Source organism: Eleginops maclovinus, chromosome 3, assembly GCF_036324505.1.
Source record: "Eleginops maclovinus isolate JMC-PN-2008 ecotype Puerto Natales chromosome 3, JC_Emac_rtc_rv5, whole genome shotgun sequence".
Lineage (NCBI taxonomy): Eukaryota > Metazoa > Chordata > Actinopteri > Perciformes > Eleginopidae > Eleginops > Eleginops maclovinus.
The window spans coordinates 22,381,348-22,406,982 of NC_086351.1; the positions used below are offsets into that span (position 1 = coordinate 22,381,348).

The window sequence follows — 25,635 nt, forward strand, 5'->3', positions numbered from 1 at the left end:
GCGAGCGGTGCTTTAAAGCTTAATTATATACGCCCGTGAAGCTTCTGTCTCCGTCCATCGCAGCGTTACTTGTCTTAGATGTAACATAAAACAAGCGCACCCCACTACTGTGCTGAGGCAGTGCGGAAGTGTTTTAATGAACATTTCCTAAACATTGCTGAGCAGAGGACAGAGCTGGTGAGTAGCGAGATAAAGACATTTAGAAGTTTTGCATATTAAAATAAGACAGATAGTTTAATGTGCACTGAAAGCGTTTGTTACAGTGACATGTTACATTTCGCCTTATAATTTATACCCGATAAACCTTAACTTTACTGTACGTGTCGTTTCAATTAGGTACTGCCGAAGTTCATTCACTTCAATACTAATGGCCAAGTAATTGACTGATTTTCAAATACTAGTAATGCAATTAATAGTAAAACAACGTTATCATTTAGAAGTAATGAAAGTGTAATCGTTATACTGTGTAGTATTGTTAATTTAAACCGTAAAATGTAATTATGATAACATACTTATTGTAATTTCACATAAAACCCGTTGATTTGATTTATATTCAAACTGATTTATAATCAAAAATTGTAAAGTCAAATCAACGCACATCCCAGATAATGAATACATGCATTTCTTCTGTAATCTGTAACTATTGTAGAGGAGTGACGTCATTAATGGGATACATCTACCTTTTCTCTGACAGGTCACTATGTTCTAGGAAAAAGTGGAAAATCTTCTTACAATCAAACTGCAGCATTCGTTCGTCTTTCGTTTGGTATTTGATTTTTGGTATTTGCTGTTGTGATTTGAAATCTGAATCTTTCATTCGTTCTGAAATCAGTGTAATTCTGATTTCCATTATTGTGAATTGTCAACAGATGATTGATGTCCCTTGCATAGCCACACAGGTTTTTTCAAAAACAGCTGATTAGATATTTGCTCATGCTGATGTTAAATATGAGATGTCACCAAACAATATGAATGAAATTGCTAAAAAAGTTTAAAGGGTCTCTATTATGCTTTTTGGGGTTTTTCCTTTACTGTTGTTTGTTTGTATAGTTTTTTGTGCATGGTGATATGGTCTGCAAAGGCTAAAATACGCCCCCCCCCCCCCCATGAAACGCCTACATTGCACTCCTTTGTTAACTTATGTAACATAGTGACATCACTATGTAACACTTGCCCTTCTATTGGCTAGCGCTCCAACATATCGTATGTGTCAGGTTAAGAGGATGGACATGTCTTAGAGGTTGACCGATCACAACAGAGCCGGCCAGCTAACCAATCAGAGCAGACTGGGCTCTGGTTTCAGACAGAGGGTGAAAAGAGGTGCTGCAGCACAGGCAGTATGAGAAAAATAAAGACCATTTAAGCATGGAGACATGTCACAGTAGAGGCACACAATACAAATATGAACCTGAACATGAGCAGAATATGACATATTGGCTGAAGCACAGCCATCAGGCTAAATGTTCCACATGTCTGCAAACATATTCACATGTAGTGTAACCATCATCATTGATGAGCCCATTTCCATGGAGGTTCTGCCTCATTAAGTGCTGTTCCAAACCAACTAGTTTGGACTGGGAGTTTTGAAACCCTGCAACAGGGGGTTTTTAAACCTTAAAACCGGAAGTCAGCATCTGCCCTGATTAACCATCTGACCATATGCATCACTGTGTGGGTCTGTCATAAAACACGCTGCGTACACATAGCTCTATGCAAACATTTACTATTAAACTGCATAGTTTCATACACATGTGAACAACCTGAAGGCTACATTGTATTATTTATTTTCTCTTGGGGTCATATATTCCTCTGTCTAGTCTAAAAATCTGTAGACCCGTTCATTTGATTGTAAATGTATATTTTCAGGGACTGTTACAAAAACTTAGCTGCTGTATTTATATCCTCCACCTAAAGAAGGAGAGTCATTCACAGAGTGGGAGAGGGTGGGGATAGTTTGGAATTGAATCATTGAGTATGATCTTGTTCAGCCTTAACCCTTTCCAAGGAACAGGAGTTCAGCTGTAGGCCTATGTAATCTAATCAAAAATACAATGAACAAAAAAGTAAAAAATAGGATAAGCGACAATTTCTAATAAAACATTAAAGATCACATCGGCTTTCTACTTTTTAAGCAGACATTAGCGTCTTTAAGCCAGAATGTCCCAGGTTTCATCATGCGGGAAAGCTTTGAGAGGAACAAAGATGATCTCTAGTGATCCTCCGCCGCTCTATGTAGCAGTCTGCACAGAGCGCTGCCTGTGGGCTGCTGGGGGCGACAGCTGAGACCTGCTGCTGACGTGAGCACTCAGACTCCATGTTGTTTCTGATGTGACTGTTCACAGATTTCCTCTCACACACCAGCACAGCACCGACTGGCTCTGAAGCAGTGAGTACACACTCACTCTGACAGTCTGCGCTATACAACGCTATTTTACCATTAATTTGACGTTACTAATATTCTTCACCCCCCACTTTAGTGTCAGCTGTTTCTGTCTGTAGTCTATGGCCAAATCCCTTGTCCACTCTGAAAGCCTCTAGAGGTAACTTCAAGTTATTTTAAGCCTCTTACATCCTTATACGCATGTCTGCCAGGCTCTGCCTTACTGGAAAAGAGGTTATAGTCACTAATCAATTTACTCTTTTGGCAAAACAACAACATTAATCCAACCTGGCTGTGTAAGGTAGCCAATGCTTTGCATTCAAGATACAACAAAATTAACCAAAATGCCCCTAAAGTGCCAAAGTCTGTTAGCTGGAAATGTGGAAGAAGATTTGAATTAGCTTGTCTAACAATTTCAAGCTTTAAAGGGACAATTTATTCTTATTTTCAAGTTCATCATTGTGTTTAATTCCTCTACTGGGACATGTCTCCATGCTTTAATGTTCAGAAAGCTCTTTATTTTTCTCATACTGCCTGTGCTGCAGCACCTCTTTTCACCCTCTGTCTGAAACCAGAGCCCCTTAGCATATCACATATAATGTGTTGGAGCTCTAGACAAAAGTGCAAGTGTTACATAGTGATGTCATTAGGCTTTGGAAGTAAACAAAGGAGTCCAATAGAGATGTTTCAGGCAGGGGGGGGAGTGTGTGGGAGAGAAACTCCCGCTGGAGGGCCCACGGGGATTTTAGCCTTTGCAGACCATTTACAAAAACCTAGATAACACACTACAGGAAAGGGAAACACAACAAAAAGCATAATAGGGGCTCTTCCCAACACCATCATATGACTTTATATTGCACATTTTAATAAGATAGTATGTCATAGACTATGTATTTATTTTATATTTTATTTACTTTGTGGTGCAGGTGCCCTGGGCTCGGGGGAGATGGTGCCAGGTGTGTCCACAGACGGCAGCACCACCAGCTTCACTCCTCTGGTGGTGCTGGAGCTCGCCTCTGACACCAAGCAGGAGGCCATCGCGTGGCTCCTGAGCAGGATCAGAGACCCGCAGCGGACTGGAGGTGAGGAGAGTTCATATATTTCCACTGTTGGCGTTGTATTCATTTAGCGTTTACTGAGCCTGTCATCTGTCGCAGGCGCTGAGCTGCTAGTGGAGCAGCTGGGCCCCGGCGATGGGGGCTCAGAGAAGGAAAACCCCAACCTATTCTTGGTGGGGGCCACATGGGATAGGCTGCTCTCTGGGGCTGAGGAGGTGGGCCTCTTCAAGGAGTTCAGTGATGGATCCATGAGAGGCTTCACCTGCGCCAACAAACACAACTTCAAACACTTTGAAGGTAAAGAGGTGCAGGGGGGCTTGTGGGTAATAATGCAGGACATCAGAATCAGAATCCCTCTGTTTGTCCCGGGAAATGTACATTATTACAACAGCAGAGGTATAGTGCAGATCAAGTAAAGAAAATAGACTTATGTATACAAAATAAAATCAGTATATACATGTTATTAATCATAAAAAAACAAATAGCAGATAAGAACACCATGGTAAAAAGAAAAGTAGCAGTTTATTTAGAAATAAAATAAAACCTACATTAAGCAGCTGTCATTTTTAGAGTTGCGTCATAGTTATGTATCAAATGAGGAATTTAGGAAGAAGGATTAGGATAGGAATTTATTTGGATTTATTTTAGGAATAGTTAGCGGCATTGTCTGCAATGTGAAATTCTGGAACAAATTCTGTCAGAAATCCTTTTTTTCTTTTGGTACATTGTGGCAGCAAAAGAGGGCCTGTCTAGATAGAGACCAAAAATAAATCACAATGTAATGAAAAGGCATGCGCATAGAAATCCAAATCAAATAAGTACACATTTAAGTTATAAATAATTAAGAGGAACTTGAAGAACAACAATGAATGTAAATATTGCACAGTTATTTTACGGATTGGTGCAACAGTAAATAGTTCAAAAGAGAAGTAACACCAGTAATACTGATCATAAAGAAGAACATATTGCTCAACAGTGATGTCATAGTCTTGTGTGAACGGAAATATAATCACATGATGTGGTGGAGCTTTGTTTGAGCCAAAATAATATATCTGAGCTGCTAAGATATGGATATATATACATGTGTGTGTGTGTGTTTCTCCAGGGGACGGGGACTCCTTCCTCACAATGGCTGAGTGTCAGTACATCATCAAACATGAGCTCGACACACTCCGGGCCAAAGATGAGACTCATGTCCCAGGACACCCCCGGGCCAAGCTGTACCCTGGGAAATCTATCAGTGAGTCCTCCTACACTCTGTCTCTATGTCAGGTGTCACTCTCACTGGTTTACTCAAATGAATTACACAGGGTATGATATCACCACACACACTAAACATGTGTCTGCAAACGCTAAGAGATTTCATCCTTATCTGTTAGTCTACTGACTGGAAATTCATTCTCAACCATAGCCAATAAATGATCTAAATCACTTACAGAGCAAACACACTGTTCCAGCTTCTCCCCTGTGAGGTTTTGCTTTTTTTTCATTTTTATGTTAATCTTCATTGAATATCCCTGGGCTGTTAGAGGGACAGGGTCCTTTAAGACGTCCTCTTAGCCTCACAGTTTTGTGACATTCTGAAGCTTAACCACAAATGATGAACTGGGAAAAGTGGAAGCCAAACTGTCAACATGCAGGAAGTACCTCACCAAGAACCAGAGGTTGGTTTGATTTCACAGTTTTTTAAGAATTGGGGAGCTTGGACGAGATTCACAATGGAGAATTTTGCATGGCATTATTTCTGTTAATGCTTTCTTGTATTTATTTTCATTTTATTTATTTGTACCTGTATGATTATGCTTTATTCTTTTATTGATTGCTGATTGTCTTCTTTTAAAGCACTTTGGTCAACCGAGGTTGTTTTAAATGTGCTACAGTCTATACAAACCTTTGACTTGACTATTCTTAATTCAACCATTTTAAATATTCTCCCTTTCAGTGACGAAATAGAACCTGTATTTAACATTTTTAGGAATTTGAGGGACTTAATTTTCTTTTTAATGTCCTCAATCCTATTTCTAAAATGGTTTGTTGAGAGGTGGTGAAAGGATGCTTTTCTCCTGGGATGTGACAGCTGTTACACTTTTAACAGGGGAAGCCACGTTGTCAATTTACAGCTGCAGGAAAAACAGAGTAAAGGGCAGGACAGGGCCTGTTTTTATCTCTCTTGTAAAAGCTGCAGTTTGGATTGGTTTTGGATGTTTTAGAGAATAGAGTCTTGGAGGGTTTTATTAAAATAAATGTGCTTTGTGTCTTGCAGCAGGGGATAAAGAATCCTCTTATATATTATTTTTCTTTTACAGACAAATGTGTCTTAGGTTGTTTTGATGTTGTCTGTATTGTATTGAATTACAGTGTTAACAAGTTGACAGTTACTTAAAATAAATCCCTCCCTATGGCAGCTGTATAGAAGCAATAAATATGCAAATCAAGTGCAAAAATAAGATAAGGAAGCAATGAAGTTGGAGGGGAGATAAGCGGACTCTATTTACGGCATTTTTTTTGACAAAATGTGTTTAAGCAGAATGTAATCATTTGTAACTAATGATGCAGTCTTAATGTTCATGTATTGAGTCACTGTGTGTAAGACAATAGAGATGATTACTGTTGTGATGAACTGTGCACAGCGAGTGTGTGTCTGGGGAAGTGAGTCCAGAGTGAGGGACAGAATGCAGCCGTTACCTCAGGTCAGGAGATGCAAACACCCTAAATACCACCAGGACGAACCTCCGGACCTGGGGTGACCGGGCCTTCTCTGCTGCTGCACCCATCCTCTGGAACACCTTTCCCAGTCAACCACCCTACACTTCTTTATTACAGTTAACAGTTATCTTTTCTTTTCTTTGTATTGTTTCCATTTCACTACATCTCATCTTTAATTCTTTTGTTTAATATTTTGTGACTTTTGGTATCTAGAAAAGCGCTTTATAACCTGAGTGTATTATCATTATTATTCCATGGTGTCTTGTTGGAGTGTTTATTTTTCCATTGTTGATAAAGATGCATATGTTTGCTGCTAAAGAGAATTGTTTGCATGAAATTTTCATAAATAAAACACAGTAATTAGCATGCTGTTTCAGAATCAGAATCAGTAAAAGTAGGTTTACCCATACGAGGACTTTGCTTTGGTGTAATTGGTGTATACATAAACACAGGAGGAAGAATATATATTTTTAAAGGAGCAAACAACAGTACTTTTGTATAGACTATTTTAACAAATGAAAAACAAAGACAATATTTACACAAACTATGAATATACTAAAAATAATGTTCCTATTTTTGTTGTAGTTCGCAGACTGCAGTCCAAGGGGATCCTGATCCAAGTGTTTCCACTCCACGAGAAAGAGGAACTTAAGAGGCTGTCTTACGCTTGGTACCAGAAGATGAAGTTGTCCTTTCAGCCTCTGGGTAAGAACAAGATGTATTGTATTCCTTTGTGTTCCTCTACCCTTGTCATATTTCTGCATTCATCCTTATCCCAGCTACTTTTCTTCCTCTTCTCTACCCAGATGACATCAGACACTACTACGGCGAGGGTCAGGCGCTCTACTTTGGATTCCTGGAGTACTTCACCTTCGCCCTGGTGCCTTTGGCTATGATTGGCGTGCCTTACTACCTGTTTGACTGGGAGAACTACGACAAATACGTCGTCTTTGCTGTGTTCAACTTGGTCTGGTGCACTGTTATCCTGGAGGTACGGAAAGTGACTGTATAAGCAGGGTTCAGACGGTTACTTTAAAATACTGTACAAGTATCAAAATATAAAACTAATTTAATCTGATTGGATTACCTGAATATCAGATGCATATTAACAAAAGAGGACAAAAACACATTTTATTTGATGTTTTTACTTTACCCTTAAATGGTTTCTTTATCTTACAGTCATTTGACAGGCTGTGTCCATGTGTAAAATGGGTGTAATATTTGTGTTACATGGGTATAATACGGGTATAATTATACTGTAATATAGGTTGTGTAACAGGGTTGTAACATAGGTATAATATGGGTGTAATTCGGGTGTAATAACAGTGTAATTATGGTGAAACCTTAGAAAAGAAGAAACCCAAGATTTAGGATTAAATTTTTTTTTTTATTGATAGGGAATCCTTAAATGTTTATCCTGCTAGTTAATTAACAGTAATTGGATGACTTCTTTTGTATTCTGATTAGGTAATCCCGTTATATCCCCAGTGGTGGAAGATTTACTCAGCTATTTTAATTAGGTAAAAGTAGAAATATTGTAGTGAAAGATTCCAAAAGTATGTATTGTGTGTAATGTCCCATTTCTGAATTGTACAGTAAATCACTGGATTATTATTTTCTATGCAATAATGTTGTCACCATGGCTGGTAGAAGTGGAGCTACTTTTAGTCACTTTGGATAATACTGCTGGATATTTTAACCAAATAATAATAGCATAGTTTATTTATATTATGTATTAGCTAACAATCTGAATCTGTAAAGTAATTAGTAAATAATTATGTCAGGTAAAGGTAGTGGAGTAAAAAGTACACAATTGTCTTCCACACTGGAGTGGAGTAGAAGTATAAAGTAGCATAACATGTAAGTAAAGTACTCCAAAATCGTGAAAAGTACAATACCTGAATAAATGTACTTCACTACATTACACCACTGGTATCTGTTACTCCCCAGCACTGCCCAAGAAATATAAAAAGTAGTGACCATGCAGCTAGAAGAATGAAATGGACTAAAACTCAATTTAGTCCATATAAAAAATGAAAGCTGAGTAACCCTCCCCCCTAACCTCTCCTCCACCAGTTATGGAAGCGCTGCAGCACCTCTCTAGCCTACAGCTGGGGCACGCTGAGCAGGAAGAAAGCCTTCGAAGAGCCTCGCCCCGGTTTCCACGGCGTGCTCGGCTTCAACCCCGTGACGGGCCGCGAGGAGCCCCTCTACTCCAACACCAAGAGGCAGCTGCGCATCTACCTGGTGTCCCTGCCCTTCGTCCTGCTCTGCCTCTACCTGTCCCTCTACGTCATGATGATCTACTTCCTGATGGAGGGCTGGGCGCTGTCCGTCCACGACGAGGAGCCCACGTTCTGGACGGGGATCCTGCTGTTCATCCCAAGTGTTATCTATGCTGTCGTCATAGAGATCATGAACCTGGTGTACAGATACGCTGCTGAGTTCCTCACTGAGTGGGGTGAGTATGAGTCATTGGAACCACATCAATGCACCTATGAACCACATTTTTACATTGGTGCTGTGTTTCTATTATTTAAATGATCTTTAATTATTTTTCAGAGGAAAGTAAATCATCATAGATTTTCATAATTGATAACCCCACCTTCTTAAAATTGAGAATTGGCTGCTATCATCATATTGAAGTCATACCATTGGGCTTTAGACTGAATTTGTGATGGGAATGTTGAGCTCCTTTCTTATATTTAATATTTTAGAGAGTCCCTATCATGGGTTTTGGGCTTTTCTTTCTTGTAGTGTTCCCTCCAGAGGGAGTTTTTCTCCTCTCCCTCTGGCTGAAATGCCTCCATTGGACGCCTTTATTTACTTCTATTGGCCAGCGCTCCAACACATTGTTCTTGATAGGTTAAGGGGCGGGACATCTCGAAGCAGTTGACCAATGACAACAGAGCCAGCCAGCTAACCAATCAGAGCAGACTGGGCTCTGGTTTCAGACAGAGGGTGAAAAGAGGTGCTGCAGCACAGGCAGTATGAGAAAAATAAAGAGCTTTTTGAACATTAAAGCATGGAGATGATGTCCCAAAATACAAATATACCTGAAAATGACTGAAGAAGAGGCACTTGCAGAGTTGAATGATTTCTTGTTGATTAAAATCTCAAACAAGGAGATGGTAGGAACTCTTGTGCTATCAGTTAGCATGCTACCTTTCCATCCCCTCTGCTGAACAAAGCTTTTTATAGCAATAGACTAGGGTGATGTACCTGTGTGACCTTTTTTACTTTCAACCATCCAAAATGAGCATTATATGTCCATTTTAATAGTTGAATATGAATGGAATGATTAATAATAAGAATAGTTTTCAGTAGTTATATATCATTATGTATTCGGTTAGCGCACCCATTTGTTAGTATCGTTGCAATAAGCATTTCATTTCTCTTTAACTTCATAATTGTGACACATTCATAAACGTCATATACGGAATATCTAAATAATCTCCATGTTTCTACTCCTTTGTGTAGAAAACCACAGGCTGGAGTCTTCCTATCAGAATCACCTGGTCCTCAAAGTATTAGTAGTGAGTATATTTAGTTTTCCATGGCATCGTCTATCTGCTCTTTCAGTGATCTCAGAGCAGCCTCTCATGTCCTCTCTCTGTTTTCCCCATAGTTCAACTTCTTCAACTGCTTCGCCTCGCTCTTCTACATCGCATTCGTGATGCAGGACATGGTGCTGCTCCGACAGGTAGGCCCACATATCTTATTCCTTCAACACTCATTTCATTTTTTGTATTGAAACGATTGAGCCTGCTCTTGTGTTTTCTCTCTTCTCGACTCCTCCGGACTTATTCAAGGAATTAAGACACTCTTCAACATTGATTGTGCTGATCAATATCCGGGTCAAGTGATCAAGGAGAGAGGAGTCGAGGAAGATTGGGATGTTTTCCCACCACTCCTCTGCCTCCTCACCTTCCACTTATCATTCCTCTCTCTCCATTTTAACCTTTTTACCTACTTGTATACATATTATTTCCTCCCCTGACCCTGCCTTCTCTCTGTGTTCTGTTCCCAGAGTCTGGCCACCTTGTTGATCACCAGTCAGATCTTGAATCAGGTCATGGAGGCCTTCCTGCCCTACTGGCTCCAGAGGAGACGCAACAAGAAGATGATGCGTAAGGTCCAGAAGAGAAAAGCCATGGCTGACGCAGAGCTCCCTCTGGCTGAGCAGGTCCGGCTGGAGGCCGACATGAGCACGTACTTGGTAGGAGCGTCTGGTCTATTTATAGCTCAGCTTTTTGCGCTTCAGAGTCCACTAAACTGTCAGTGCTCCCCTCTCTCAGGGCACCTTTGACGACTACCTGGAGCTGTTCCTGCTGTTCGGCTACGTCAGTCTGTTCTCCTGCGTCTACCCTCTGGCTGCTGTGCTGGTGGTGCTGAACAACATCACAGAGGTGTACTCTGATGCCTTCAAGATGTGCCATGTATTCAAACGGCCCTTCTCTGAGCCGGCGGCCAACATCGGAGTTTGGCAGGTGAGACAGCTAGTTTCTCTGGGAAATACTATGTCAGGTTATTTTGAGGAAAGCAAAAACACATGACAAGTTGCAGACCACAGGTTCAAATCTGATAGAACAGCTTCAGTACATCAGCTAACACACTAACATGGTTCACCTCTGTCTGACACGTGATGTGAGCAGTGTAACAAAGTTATGCAGTTAGCTTTGTTGTTGAAACACACTGATTTGAAATTCCAGAAATTAGTTTATTAAGTTATGTTGTCAAATAAGCAATGCGGTACAAATACATCTGTGCAAATTGTATCCACACAGCTCCATCGCAGTGAGGAGGAGCATGCATCAGTAGCTTTTAGTTCCTCTGGTTAGCCGGTGGAGAAGAAGCTACCTGTTTCAACTGAGTCTCCATCTTTAATAGGAGCGTTAGTTAAATCCCTGCCAGAGTATAGTGCTTTAGTGAATAGCTGAAATAGCTTATAAATATATTTTCCATGCAGTCAAAAGACCCTTTTGTGGATAGACCACTCCACATTTTTCTTAAATCTCAATCTCTTCATGTATGGCAGCCATTCCATTCCAGTGTCTGTTGAATTCCAACACAGAGAAATACTGTCAGTAGTTTATAAAGAAACTAAATAATTGTACTCAAACAAACACCTTTTTAAATAGGAAAGCATAGAAACTGATAATGCTGCAGTGGTCTTTTTTCCAGAGCTGTATGTCAAAAGTCTTGTATGTCATATTATTTCACAGTAACGATAAATACTATAATACATTAATTGTTCCCATAACAAACTTCATCCCATTTGCAATATAACACAATATAAAAATTGTAATTATTGTTATATTAAAAGACTTTACTGTTCCTGTATTTCCTCATCCATGTCAAAAAGGACTGAGGCAGTTTGATTCAACACAAATTGATGCCATGAGGAATAATACAAGAATCCTTAGACCATGTGAGAGAAGCTACATGGATGAAATGGTGGATATAATGCTACCAACGCACGGGTTCTATCTTCATATCACACACTGTTGAAAGCACTGACTGACTGTCCCTGTGTGTGTCCCTATGTGTGTCCCTATGTGTGTCCCTATGTGCAGCTAGCATTTGAGGCCATGAGCGTGATTGCTGTGGTGACCAACTGCTCGCTGATCGGCATGTCTCCACAAGTCAAGGCCTACTTCCCCGAGTCAGAGATGCAGCTGATCCTGTGGACGGTGGCTATTGAGGTAATTCATGTACACCCCCCCCCTGTCTAAGCTATGAACTGACTCTACATGTGAAATCAGAATCTGTAGCAACGAGAAAACATTTTAATTTCAGTTTGTGACCAAGATCACCTCTGAGTTTTGGTTTGATTGTCTCAGGTTCGTCATGTGTCAGAGGCCAGTAAACAATCCCTACAGTATATATCGGGAGAAAATAGAGCTCTTCTGCATACACAGGAAGTGTTTTTCATACCCATAGAGCAGGGGTGTCCAAACTACGGTCAGGGCGCCAACTGCAGCCCATGGTCCATTTTGAATTGGCCCTCGCAAATTCTGAAAGTATAATGGAATATGGCCCACACCTGAAATTTGTGCTTGTCTTATGTTGTGCTGCTCAAATATATATGTAAATATACAACCCTATTGAGAATCTTTGGGATGTGCTGGAGAAGACTTTGCGCAGTGGTCCTAATCTCCCGTCATCAATACAAGATATAAAAAAATGAAAGCAAGACAGAAATAAATGTTGTGACATTGCAGAAGCTTGTGGAAACGATGCCACAGTGAATGCGTGTCGTAATCAAAGCTAAAGGCGGTCCAACGAATATTAGAGTGTGTGACCGTTTTTTGGCCAGGCAGTGTATGTTACAAAGTTTTCATGTGTTAAACTGATTCTTTTGAATAAATTCAGTCAATCTTAGTTGAAAAGCCCAATAACTTGTTTCCAAAACAAGCTAGAAATAGACCCTTACTATTTCCTCTGATTATAAGCACTCTGAGGCTTCTGTTGTAAGGGATGAGCTGCCAACAGAATTAATGAAACCCTATTGAGGACTGTGATGTAGGCTGTTTTTTTTCTTAAAGCATATTCAAATATCAAGAATAATTAAGCTATATCTGATTGATTTAGCTAACTTACAACTTAACTTATGAGGCAATATACCTCACCTCTAGTGAGAGCCCAGCCCTTCATGTATGTTTCTGTATGTGGCCCTCAGTGAAAAAAGGTATGGACATACCTGCCATAGAGGATCATGGGAGAGCGAGATCCATGGATTACTAACCATTAGTTGAAGTCCTGACACAGGACATTCATCTTCTTTCACTATTCCAGTGCACAACAGCCTTTGTCTCAGTTCTCTGAGTGGTCCAGTCCACACGTATCAATGTGAAGTCCAGTCTTCCCTCACAGTCCTGATGCACCTCATAAAAAAGTAAAAAGGAATAAAATATGTATGTAATGTAAACAGTATGTAACACCACAAAACATGGAGCTATGGCCTGTAAATATCACCGACCACACTGCTTTAGGTGAGGTGATTTCTGAACACCAGATGGAGCCAGAGTCCAAACCAGAACCAGCCCACTTACTTTCACTTGAACCAGAAGTCAATCTTGTGCACATCTTGAAAACTGTCCCAAAGTTCTTATACCTGATTCAGATTTCACTTTCATAAAGCACATAAAACACTATGTATGATAATATAAATATATCATGTACATCAAATGCAGTCAGCAAAGCTTCTAGGATGTTAGGACGACTGAAGGCAACCTTCACCTGCATAGACGACACAACGCTGCCTAGACTATACACCACTGTAATTCGCCCCCATTTGGAATATGGAAACGTATGGCACCCCAGATATAGGAAAGATCCTCTTGAGTTAGAGAAAGTCCATGAGAAGAGCCACCAAGTTGATACCCAACATAAGAGCCGTATGAGGACCTCCTGAATATATTAAAACTGCCATCACTCGAGTACAGAAGGAGAGGAGATTTGATTCCGGTATTTAAGTTACTGAAAGGATTTGAGTGGAGCCAGAATGTATTCTTCTCAGTGAAAGATAGATGGTGAACCAGGGGACATGAACTGAAATTCTTCAGACAGAGAAGCAGAACAGAGCAACGACAGAATGTATTCAGCCAGCGTGACACAGGACTGGAACAATCTCCCAGATACAGCAATTGCCTGCAAAACCATAAACAGTTTAACATCAAGGATTGACAAACTCTGAAAATCTGAGCACTACAGATTACCATGACTGAATATTGACTAGAGAAGAAGTCAATGCAGTTATCGGAATAACTCACACTGTGCCTACTTTCCGTATATATGGTATCCAGGTAAAACATTATTGGTGTTTGGTTTAGTAACCGAATTTGGCTCAATGTCTTAGTTACAATTTCAGTTTAGTTACTAATTTAAGTAACTTTGGCCACAGTATTTGCTGCAGCACCATGCCCCGCACAACGTGACTGTCTGACCGACTTTCTTTTACATATCTTAACCTTCCCGCAGTCCTTCATAGAGAACTTATCAGCATGTGTGTGTGGTGTCTTAACAAGCTCCTGAGGGAGGATCCTCCCAACCATCTGGTAATTGTCTCAGACTGTAAAATAAACTCGTACTGTAGCTCACTGTACGGAGGCAGGAACTGGGTCATATTGATCGTCTGAAGGTGGGATTGTGTGTAGTCAACACACAGAGCTGAGAGATAATATCCACTGTGTATGCAGAAGTGTTTCACTGTGAGTACTTCACCCCCTTCAGCATCTGTGCTGATAACAATATGTTTAGTTAAACCTTTCATTGGTGAGAGAGACCCTCATTTGTTCTTCCTTGAATTGGCTCTGTTCCTACTGTAGTAATGATGGTTTGCAGTGTCTCTATCATACTCTATGAAGTCCATCCACTGTGTGTCCATACATTTCCTTCACAATCACTAGCTCATGGTGGTGCTAGAGGAGAGTCAGGTGACCACAAATGTCTCACTGCCAATTAGCATTAATACAAAAACATTGGTCAAAATACAGCTGGAATAAAATATTAAAGAAATAAAGCAAGCTTCAGTGACCCACTAGCCTCTCACCCAGGGCTTTTTGGAGGGTTTTTAGTTCCTGTGGTGTGTTTTTATAGGTTTGTGTGCATGTAAATGGTCTGCAAAGGCTCAAATCCCTGAGTTTCTCTCCCACACACTCACCCCTGCCTGAAATGCCTCCATTAGACTGCTTTGTTTACTTCAGTAACATAATGACCTCACTATGTAACACTTGCTCTTCGATTGGGTAGCTCTCCAACACATTGTACATGATAGGCTAAGGGGCAGGACATCTGTAAGAGAACAATAATATACCCTTAATCATCCCTCAGAGAAATGTACATTTTACATTCGTCCATCCTAGTGTTAGTAGCAGTGCCACATGTACGGTGTCCGGGGAGCAGTGTAGAAACAGTGCCTTGCTCAGGGACACCTAGTTAGCACTTAGTCTTTCAGAAACTGGAACCGGTGACCTTCCGGTTCCCAAGCCAAATCCTTATGGACTTCGCCACCACAGGCCAAAAATGGTTGACCACTCACAACAGAGCCGGCCAGCTAACCAATCAGAGCAGACTGGGCTCTGGTTTCAGACAGAGGCCGAAAAGAGGTGCTGCAGCACAGGCAGTATGAGAAAAATAAAGAGCTTTTTGAACATTAAAGCATGGAGACATGTCCCAGTAGAAGAAATAAATACAAATATGAGAATGAAAGTTAGAAGAATGTGTCCTCTTTAAACAGACCAGCCGTGTTAACTGTTTTTTATCATCATCTTTTTCTCTAAACTTTACTAATGATGATTGTTCCGTCCAACACAAGTATTATTTGAAGAGCTGCTTGAGGAGCTTAATGGTTTCTTGTTGATTAAAATATCAGTCAAGGAGATGGTAGGAACTCTTCTGCTAACCGTTAGCATGCTACCTCTCCATCCCTTCTTCTGATCACGGCTTTTTATAGCAATAGACTGGGGGTGATGTTTCCTACGTGGCCTTCATTCTGTCAGCCCTCCATCCTGTCCATGAGCAAAAGAAATGATGGCGGTTGGGGATGGAGAATCAGTCAGGGAGGGAAGAAATGAGAGGAGGAAGATGGATACGAGAGGGAGAGAAACGCTGATTGTACATCAGAGCACGTTCCTCCCTGTGAGCATCCAGAACATTCCCTGGGATAGAGTGAGCAGGCAATTAGAGAGAGTGGAAAACAGGCAGGTTGTATAATGTTTACTGTACCAGGGGGGGAGCCACACACAGATTATTGACACAACATCCAATATATTGCCATCAGGGACATTCTTTATCTGAGGCCAGCGAGTGTATACAAATGTATGGTGTTGGACATGGAGGGAGGGGGTTGGGAGGGTTACTGTAACAACTACTAGTTACCTGTTCAAAAAATGTAATCAGTAACCTAATCTGAGTAGCAAAATGTAAAAGTAATGTAACCTGATGACTTTCTCAATATAAAATTCTATGCAAATAAATATAATGGGAAAGTAAATATGAATAATCTAAGTGTATTATGTAAGACAACAGAGCAATTTGACCTAAGAAAACAATTTTATTGATAGGAAAACCTGCCTTTCAGTCGGCATATTCAAGCAGCAGCCTATACACCAACAATAAAACACATACTGCAGTTAAAAAAGCAGAAATAAAATAAAAGCTGACAGAAAATGCTCCGTTTTAGTGTAACAGACTATTTTAAGAACATATAGGTTCACCTGCTAAATTAAAAATAGAACAAATGAACCAAAGAAAGAGAAAACCATAAAGCAGATTCAGGCATTAGAAGTATAGATTCACTCTTAAAGTATCAGCCTACAGAACAGAACAGCTGACAGAGGAGAGAGAACATCTGATCCTTTACAAAAAACACTATATGATCTTTTAGTAACATTGTAATCCTGCTAGTAATCCCCAATTTATAGAAAGGGAACAGTAATCTGATTACAATGTTTTAAAATGTAACTGTAAAGGAAAAAAGTAACCTTTTTTGTATCCTGATTACATAATTAAGCCTGTGGAGGGAAGGGGAGGTAGCACCTTTTGGCTTTCCAGCAGTGAAGTGATGATACCTGGGTAATTCCTGTAAAGGGTTTACACACATCAGTGAGCAGTAACCAGGCAACCAGCCAGCCTCCTGCAGGAGAGGACTTTCTCAGAGTCTAAAGGAGGAGCTGTAATATATCAAATATCTTTTAAAGGATATATTTTTGACCCTTCTTTTCTCCCAATTTAGTGGAACTTCTAATTGTAGCCTAGCCACAGCCATGGTCAGTGAGATATTACTGTTATTGTATCCTGTATTTAAAATGAATCTTTTGTACCTCAAAAGACAGCTGCGTGTTACCAGGCCAGCTTTGTAAATACTAAAAAAGGAAATGCAACACACCTGAGTTTCTGTTTCTCTGATTCTAGCACGGACTGCTGGCCTTCAAGTTCATCCTGTCCTTCATCATCCCAGACGTCCCCAAACACATCCAGATCAAGCTCTCCCGCCTGGAGTTCGAATCCCTGGAGGCCCTCAAGAAAAAAGTAAGAACCTGACAGCAACTCTCAGTCACTCAACAGTTAACAGCACAAAATACATCAATAACAAATAAAATAAAAACACAGCACCATTAGACAGTTGCAGCCTCTCCATTTTTAGAATGACATAAAGTCCATTCGTATTTTAAAATTGCAGAACGGTGTGCCATAAACAAATATAACCAGCATTACATAACATTGTATTTATTGTCCACATAATAAAAGGAAACCAGACCTATTCTATTTAAAGTGAATCCATTGTAGCCTATAAAAGAGGAAGAGCTAAAAAGAGGGAATCGTTTGAAGCCTGAGAAATTACAAAAAAACATGCATTTGTGCGTAGACACATGCGCAGAAATATATGAATCACAAGTAAACCCTTACACAACTGTCTTTTCTGGTGTCAGTGTAACGGCCAGCATAACACACATGTTTGCGCCCATGGTCGCATGAGGCAGCAGAGAGAGAAGGTGCCACTGACCAATGACAGCCTGGTCCAAAGTCAACAGCGCAGCATTTTCCTGCTCATTCCCAGCAGATTTAAAGATAGTGAGAAACATTCTGTGGTTCAGCAGCGCTCACATCCAGCGACAGAGGGCAGACTTGTGTCATACGCAGCACACTTCCTGTGTCACACATTCTTATTATACATCTATGGTGTCACACACTTCCTGTGTCACATCCATATGTGACTTTTAATAAATTGTATCTTGATCATTCTACAAGTGTATTATTGGTGTTGTTTTGGCTAAGGGGCGGGACATCTCTGAGTGGTTGACCAATCACAACGGCCAGCTAACCAATCAGGGAAGACTGGACCCTGGTTTCAGACGGAGGATGAAAAGAGGAGCTGGAGCACAGGCAGTCAAAATAAGCATGGAGACATGATACAGTAGAGGCACAAAATACAAATACGAAGCTGAACATGAGCCAAAACAACGCCACTAATACCTGCAGCTTCTCCTTCCGGAGGCTTCCCTAAGGCTCTTTTGGTCCGAGCCCCTCATGGGTCGCATCCGGAAGCAGTAAATCGTCCATGCTTATACAATCGTATAACAAGAGTCCAGTTGGGGCTGCAGAGGATCACACAGAATGCACTTTAGACCATGCGCTATATCTCTTTAAAAATGGCTGACAGGCTTCAGCCATAGGACATGCCTAACACCATAGATCCAGGCAGCCAGCATCACAGCTGGCCCACTCCACACCATCTGGATGCACACCTGATCATCCACAGTGTTATGTCCTCACAAATTAGAGCCAGGATAGCAAACAGGTGTGTTCATGCTGAGGGGTCCCACTCACGAAGGTGTGGCAAGCTGATTGAGCGTTTGGTTTACACCATGTCCTGGATGTAGGAAGGGTCTGATCCATTCACAGCACGGTAGGCCAGTACCAGTGTCTTGAAGCCGATAATGGCAGCTACTGGCAGCCAGTGAAGGGAGTAGAGGAGAGGTCTGGTGTGGGAGAACTTAGGGAAGTTAAAAAGCAGTCGTGCTGCTGTATCCTGAAGTATCTGCAGAGGTTGGATGGCAGACCAGCCAGGAGGGAGTTAAAGTAGTCAAGGCGCGAGACGACCAGTGGCAGGACTTAGTTTGTTGCAAAGTTAATGCTCTAGATGTATTTGTCTAAAGTGTTATTCAAGCAAGTGTTAAGACCTCAGATTTGCAAGTCATGTGACTCTGGTCCCTCACCCCAGTGGGCAGTGAGTGATACAGTGTCATATAAAGTCAAAATGTAGAACACTCCATGAGCTGCCTTTAAGATTTAAATATGTCATACAATGTAATGCTAATGCTAATGGAACAAATTGTCAAGAGGGTTCAAGAGTTAGTATTTTATTTGTATTCGTCACTACAGTGTAGTTATGGCAATGGAAATCTTAGGTACCTCGCTCCTCCAACAGTTCCACATATTATAAATAGCCCATAAGATAAAGAAACAAAATAAATAAAAAAAGAGTTCACGATTAATCAGAGTAGTTTAAATTAGAATAAAATAGTGCAGGTATGTTCAGTGCAGATGAAGTATATACATGTCAGAAAAAAAACCAATAAGCTAAACTATGCATGGCGTACTTATGGCATTAAAACTTTACGTATATTTTATAAATTGTAAAGTGTGCTTGAGGTCCATGAGCGATGCCTCAAAATAAAATGTATTTTTATAATTATTATTTATGTTATTATGATGTAGGAACTCCAACATACTAAAGACAGACTCTGTAATAACTCTCCAGAGCTCCATTTAGCGTTGGCTAGCGGCCTGATTCATGTCCCGGAGCACTTTGTGGAAAACTGATGGTTGTTCTTCTTTAATGGTATTGATATGGCTCCACAGTAAAGCATTAGCTGGCTCGGCACCGCAGCCATTTGCTCTCTGATGAGGTCTGCTGCTCTGTAGCCAGTACACACAGGCTCCCAGTTTACATGTTCCTGACAGAGTGAAGCGTGTGAGCCCTGATGGTGTCTCTCACCACTGTCCTGTGCTCTCTTGGCTCTGCAGAGGCAGCTCTATGTAGGGTAAGTTGATGACAGCAGTGTTAATCATCTAATATGCTAACGGTTTGCTCGTGGATCTGATTTAACACAATGATTTGGAATATTGAGCAGCATCACCTTCCCCATGCTGGGGATTAATGGCAATCAGCATGACATAATACCTGGTCACATGATCTGTGGAACTTACTCTCCCTCACACGTGTCTCCTTGCTTGTAGTGTTGCAGTGAAATGAAGGTAATACCAATCTTTTAAGTCTGGTGAGTGATACTCCAGTGTCAGGCACACACTGTACTCCCAATGGTTGTGGTTGTCCCCCCCAACCCCGTCTCTTGTGTCCACTTTGGTTAATATAGGTAGATTGGGCATCTGCGCAGCTACCATGTGGTTTCGGGAACAATCTGAAAAGTGTTATCCCTCCATTGACAGCCCCTCAGGCCCGCACAACTTCCTGAAGCGCATAATGACACACACATTCACTCTGAGCATCCTTTTAGAAGCCTGCATGTGTCTAAATTACGACGTAAGTCCAAGGAAACACTTCCCCACTCAGGAAGACACTACGTCCGTCACACTGCCTCCACCTAGTGGTTCCATCCCAACCCCTGCAGTCCACATGTCTTTGGGCCGGACACTTAAGCTCTGCTGCTGCAGGTGTGTGTACGGTGCAGAGGTTGTGAGTTGGTTTGGATAAAAGCGTCAGCTAGATGTAATATAATATAATATAAATGGAGCAGTTAAAAGAGGACATATTCTGCTCATTTCCAGGTTCCTTTGTGATTTTTTCCTCTACTGCGACATGTTTCCATTCTTTAATGTTCAAAAAGCTCTTTATTGTTCTCATACTGCCTGTGCTGCAGCTCCTCTTTTCACCCTCTGTCTGAAACCAGAGCCCAGTCTGCTCTGATTGGTTATCTGGCCGGCTCTGTTGTGATTGGTCTTCCACTTACAGATGTCCCGCCCCTTAACCTATCACATACAATATGTTGGAGGGTTAGCCAATAGAAGCAAGACGGTTGTATAGTGATGTCATTATGTTACAGAAGTGAAAAAAGGAGGGACTCCCTCTGGAGGGACCACAGGGATTTTATCCTTTGCAGACCATTTACATGCACACAAACCTTTAGAACACGCTATAAGACAATAAGACTCGGCTTCAACAAAACAAACAATGGTTTTTTTTAAGCAACGAGACAAAGAACAGGGAGTTGGTGAGTGACCTGTAAACAAACCAGAGACTGGCTGTGGGGGGGAGACTACCAGAGCAGGTGGTCGACTCCTTTAAATAATCTTTTCATTAATGACTTGACCCACACACACTGCTGATGTCACAGTAAAATAAATATACATGTCCCTTTGCTGTGTTTCAGAAAATGCTTGAAGCCTCAGAGCTCACTAAGGGGATCCAGTAAGGAGGTGAGGAGGCAAGGAGGTGAGGAGGCAAGGAGGTGAGGAGGCAAGGAGGCGAGGAAGAGTTAATGGACCTCCGGCCTCCGCTGCACACAGCTTTAACACATCACTCCCTCGTATATGTTTCTTACGCTGCTTATATGCACTGCATCGCTGGATGGAGACTGCGTGTTTCACTGTCTGTAATCACGGTTCATATTACAGTGCATTAACGGTTTATGTTGGGGGGGGGGTGGGGGGGGGGGGGTTTGAAGTCCCAAATGATTGCTGCAATATTAATTAATACTGGGCTTTGGGATTATGCAAATGTTAAAGTTCTAACTCTGAGTTGAAGGGGATGGTGTGAACACAGGAAAGCAAACGTTCAGGGTTAAAGGTCATCGGCAGGGAGACAGTGGCCAAAAGATTCTAATAAGAAACCAAACGCATAATTATAATGTATGTAATTACTACTTGAGTGGGATGTCCCACTCAATTAAAATACAGAATTCTATTGCTCAAAAATATATAATATGTTGTTGCTCAGATTTAGTTTTTTTTTGTTCAAAAAACATAGTAACTAAATCTACCTTGAGCACAGCGTTTGAAGTTGGAGCTTTAAATTTTAATGAATGACTTTGAAGTTGCTTTCTTGGAATAGAAACCATATAAAATCAGATTTTGGAATATAAAGGTTTTACTTCCCTTAAATCAGTGGTTTATAGATTTCAAATGGAGGTGTTATGTAGGGATTAAATCCCACTATTCAGTATTCAGAAGCTTATAAAATAATAAAATAATGCCTCAGACTGATCAAGACAGACAGGCTGTGTGTTGGGCCTTTACCTCAGGTGTAGACGAGTACTCAGTGCCTTGAAATGCAACGCCTATCTCTTTGTGTGTTTCTGTGTTTACATGTCCTAATAATGTATTTCAGTGGTGATGGGAATAAAGCAGATTAAAAGCTTCTAAACAAGAAAATGGTGTGTGTGTGTGTGTGTGTGTGTGTGTGTGTGTGTGTGTGTGTGTGTGTGTGTGTGTGTGTGTGTGTGTGTGTGTGTGTGTGTGTGTGTGTGTGTGTGTGTGTGTGTGTGTGTGTGTGTGTGTGTGTGTGTGTGTGTGTGTGTGTGTGTGTGTGTGTGTGTGTGTGTGTGTGTGTGTGTGTGTGTGTGTGTGTGTGTGTGTGTGTGTGTGTGTGTGTGTGTGTGTGTGTGTGTGTGTGTGTGTGTGTGTGTGTGTGTGTGTGTGTGGATTTCTGGAGGCCTGAGGCATGTGAAACATACACTGACAGGAAGTCAGCATTGTTTGTGAGGAAATGAGCTGAGTTTATAGAAAGATGAATAATGGTTAGAGTGGGCGTGTTCCATCTCCTGTGGAAGCTTCTAGCGGCACAGGTTCTTCATCACTGGTTTAGACCTTAAAGGGGCCCTATTATGCTTATTTTCAGGTTCATATTTAGTGTCTCTCCTGGCACGTCTCCATGCTTTAATGTTCAAAAAGCTCTTTATTTTTGTCCTACTGCCTGTGCTTGAGCACCTCTTTCCACCCTCTGTCTGAAACCAGAGCCCAGTCTGCTGTGATTGGTCAAGTGCTTAGAGATGTCCCGCCCTTTAGCCTGTACTGTACAATGCGTTGGAGCTTTAGCCAATAGAAGCGCAATTGTTACATCGTGATGTTACTATTTTGCGGAAGTATGGAGACGTTTTAGGCAGGGGGAGGGGGTGTGGGAGAGAAAGGAATTTTAGCCTTTGCAGACCATTTACATGCACAAAAAACTATAGAACACACTACAGGTAAGGGAAAAGCCCAAAAGCATAATAACCAAGCTGCCAGTCAAAGGGGCAAAGACGCGGACCACCAGTGGAGGAGAGATGGTGAGGGCGACAAGGTGGTTTTACACACCAGGCCGTAAACACGTTTTACTGCTTCATGGGATACATCTCTGATCCTCCATCCCAAATTCTCGCCTGGGACGGGTTTGCTTTGTGTGGCGGGGGTAAGCTAAACACAGATATGCAACGTTCAGTCCAATAAAAACTCCCAGAGAACTGCAGGCCAGCTACAACTAACCACGGCTATTTGCCTCTGCGATCATTACATCCAGTGAGGGAAGAAGTATTAAGTGACTATAGTAAAGTTTAAAATACTGTTACAAGTAAAGGTCCTGCATTCAGAATCTTACTTCAGTAAAAGTAAAATCCATAGGCATCAAAATATACTTCAAAAAGTAAAAGTACTTGTGTAAAAATGACCCCTTTATAAATATGATATAACTGCATTATGATGGATACTTTGATGTTGAATCACAGCTGGAACAGCTGGAGCTCATTTTAATGACTTCATATACTGCTGCTGGAGAGTTTAACCTATAGTTATGACTGTGTACTTTTTAAAATGATTTTTTAACCTGTGAAGTAGTTAAAATGTATTGGAGTAAAAGTACTTAGTGGCATTAATGACATATCAAAGAAAGTGGAAGTACCTCAAAATGAAAGTACTTGAGTAAATACAATTCACTACATTCCACCTATCAAACTTTTGTCCACGTCATACCCATGTTTTTCCATTTGAGTGTATTTCCATGGTCTGGGCTCTTTAATTTAGTTTGTCTTTAAATGTGATTTCATTTTGCAGGTATGAGTGCTTTTAATGTTTTTATAAAGCACTTTTGATTGCTTGTTGCTGCAAACAATAAATACCTTAAATCAAGACCACCGGTACGAGACAGTATTCCACATTTTATTTTTAGATATCACCATAGCTAAGTGTAACTTCTGACAACAGGTATAATACACTGAATATTCCGTCAACTCTTTTTTTCGGCTGCTTTTTGGTCCAGTAACGTCTGTGGCGCGTCTCTCCTGCGTGTCGTTGAATGTCAAACACTGAAACACATGCACGTCATTCACCTGGAAACAGACGACAGTCACACCGACTGACGGATGAAGAGGACACCCACACAGCATTACTATTTATCATAAGGCTAGATTACTGTACAGCTATGCACCAAAGAGTTCACTCAGGAAGAGCACCATATTTACAACTCCATTTACATTGGTTTCCAAAAAGAAAAAAGAAAAAAGATAAAAAGAAAAACAGCTTTCCTTTTTCTCTTCAGTCAAACGTGGCCATGTACTACGGAAGAGGATTAGGGTCACATTTAGATCAGAACAAACAGAATTATTTGTGGAGATCTGAGATCTTTAGATCAGGTTTATGAGAAAATTGTCTGAATTCTGTTTAAATTTTAAATTCTGACTTTAATCTGAGAATTCAGAGAAAAAAAGGATTAATTTTGAGAATAAAGTCAGAATTTTAAGAATTCATTCACAATTCTGAGATTTAAATTAGAAATTAAAAAATATACAGGAGTTTCTGACTTTACTTCTCAGAAATCTAACCTTAATCTTAGAACATTTCTAATTAACTTTCGGTCAGATCCCAATAAAATGAAATGCACACGTGGCTTTAATCCTCTCCGTAGCGTAAGGCTGCACAAGTTTGGAATAATAAAAAACCATTTAAAAATAATAAAAACGTTTCTGTACAGATAGCTGCAACACACCGTATAGCTTATTGCCAAAGCCCTCAAGAGTCCCCCCCCCCCTTGTTGTGATGCTCTCTGAAGCAGACTGAGCTCCTTCTGCTGCACAGCATCACCCTCTCATGTCCCGACAGCACATCGCTCCAAAGAAATGTACAAGATTTAAAAATAAACTTTACTTTGAACAGACTGTATATACAGGGGGGGGGGCAGCAGAGGTCAAACCAGACACACGTGACGCTCTCAGCAGAACACTGGAATATGAATAAAAAAATAAGAACGCCTCATCTCAAACACGTGGTCAGCAGCCACGTGTCCGACGGTCGCTGCAGGAGCGCGCTCTGACGGAGGAGCAGCGGGCGGCTCCCCGGTAACGGGCTCTGACAGGAATCCATCTTTAAAAACATAAAACAGATCGTCCAAGTGCAAGACCGAGTCCAAACTGGAGTCAAAATTAAAACATTTTCTCTTCCCTTCTTTCAAAGAACAGCTCATGAACTCAGAAATGTATTCCTGGTTCAAAGGGGGAGGGGGGGGGGCTCCACAGACTCAGGGAATACATTCTGAGAAGAAAAAACATTTTGAGAAATAGAAAAAAGATTACAGTGTTTCGAGAATAAAGTGGCAATTTAAATGTGAGTAATACAAATATTTAACTGCTTAAAATCTTTTGAATTCTTCCTCAGAAACATTAATTATTGAAACTTTTATGGAAGATGATAGTTTAGACTCAAAAGATGTTATGTAAAATAACGACAGTGTGGATATTAAAATGTACTTTATACTTTCCTCTAGTTACTGTTTTGGCCTCTTAACCTTTCTTTTCCCGATATATTTACTCTGCTCAAAAACTCAACACGTTTCCCGCAGACTTAATGTTTCCGTCCCAGACCGGACAGCATGCTGTCATTCTTCTCACCTGGGGGGGGCAAGGGGGTACAAACAGAAAGCTACTGAACACCTGGATGTAGGGCCGCTCTCCGGTCAGATGACCTGGCAGCAGGTGGCGGGAGCCGAGCCCCCCCCCCGCT

The 25,635-nt window shown here is 41.0% G+C and overlaps 2 protein-coding genes across 5 annotated transcripts in view; one reads left to right on the forward strand and one right to left on the reverse strand.

The window, feature by feature from the left end:
* Window positions 1-10: 10 nt before the first annotated feature.
* ano10a (anoctamin 10a) lies at window positions 11-22,041 on the forward strand. 4 transcript variants are annotated; one of them, XM_063879434.1, is made up of 16 exons: window positions 105-177; window positions 695-766; window positions 3,307-3,462; window positions 3,538-3,735; window positions 4,544-4,678; window positions 6,730-6,849; window positions 6,951-7,135; window positions 8,221-8,605; window positions 9,625-9,680; window positions 9,773-9,847; window positions 10,175-10,363; window positions 10,443-10,634; window positions 11,721-11,849; window positions 17,062-17,178; window positions 19,678-19,694; window positions 21,042-22,041. In XM_063879434.1, the coding sequence occupies exons 3-16, from the start codon at window positions 3,327-3,329 to the stop codon at window positions 21,121-21,123; spliced, it is 2,016 nt and encodes a 671-aa protein (XP_063735504.1). In that variant the 5' UTR covers window positions 105-177; window positions 695-766; window positions 3,307-3,326; the 3' UTR covers window positions 21,124-22,041. The 4 variants fall into 4 exon arrangements, with proteins under 4 accessions (XP_063735506.1, XP_063735504.1, XP_063735508.1 ...); XM_063879436.1 differs by lacking the exon at window positions 695-766 and having other exon boundaries at window positions 11-177; XM_063879438.1 differs by lacking the exon at window positions 19,678-19,694 and having other exon boundaries at window positions 106-177.
* Window positions 22,042-23,785: 1,744 nt separating this feature from the next.
* snrka (SNF related kinase a) overlaps window positions 23,786-25,635 on the reverse strand; it is a 23,389-nt gene continuing 21,539 nt past the window's right edge. Inside the window, exon 8 of the mRNA XM_063879601.1 lies at window positions 23,786-25,635. This exon is cut by the window's right edge and continues 993 nt beyond it. Coding sequence (XP_063735671.1) covers window positions 25,449-25,635 — 187 coding nt within the window. The 3' untranslated portion in view covers window positions 23,786-25,448.

Bases quoted from the DNA above. Each gene is read 5' to 3' on its own strand.
- ano10a (XM_063879436.1), top strand. From the start codon at position 3,327: ATGGTGCCAGGTGTGTCCACAGACGGCAGCACCACCAGCTTCACTCCT. The intron at 3,736-4,543 runs GTAAAGAGGTGC...GTGTTTCTCCAG, and splicing joins CAACTTCAAACACTTTGAAG to GGGACGGGGACTCCTTCCTC. The intron at 10,635-11,720 runs GTGAGACAGCTA...CCCTATGTGCAG, and splicing joins CCAACATCGGAGTTTGGCAG to CTAGCATTTGAGGCCATGAG.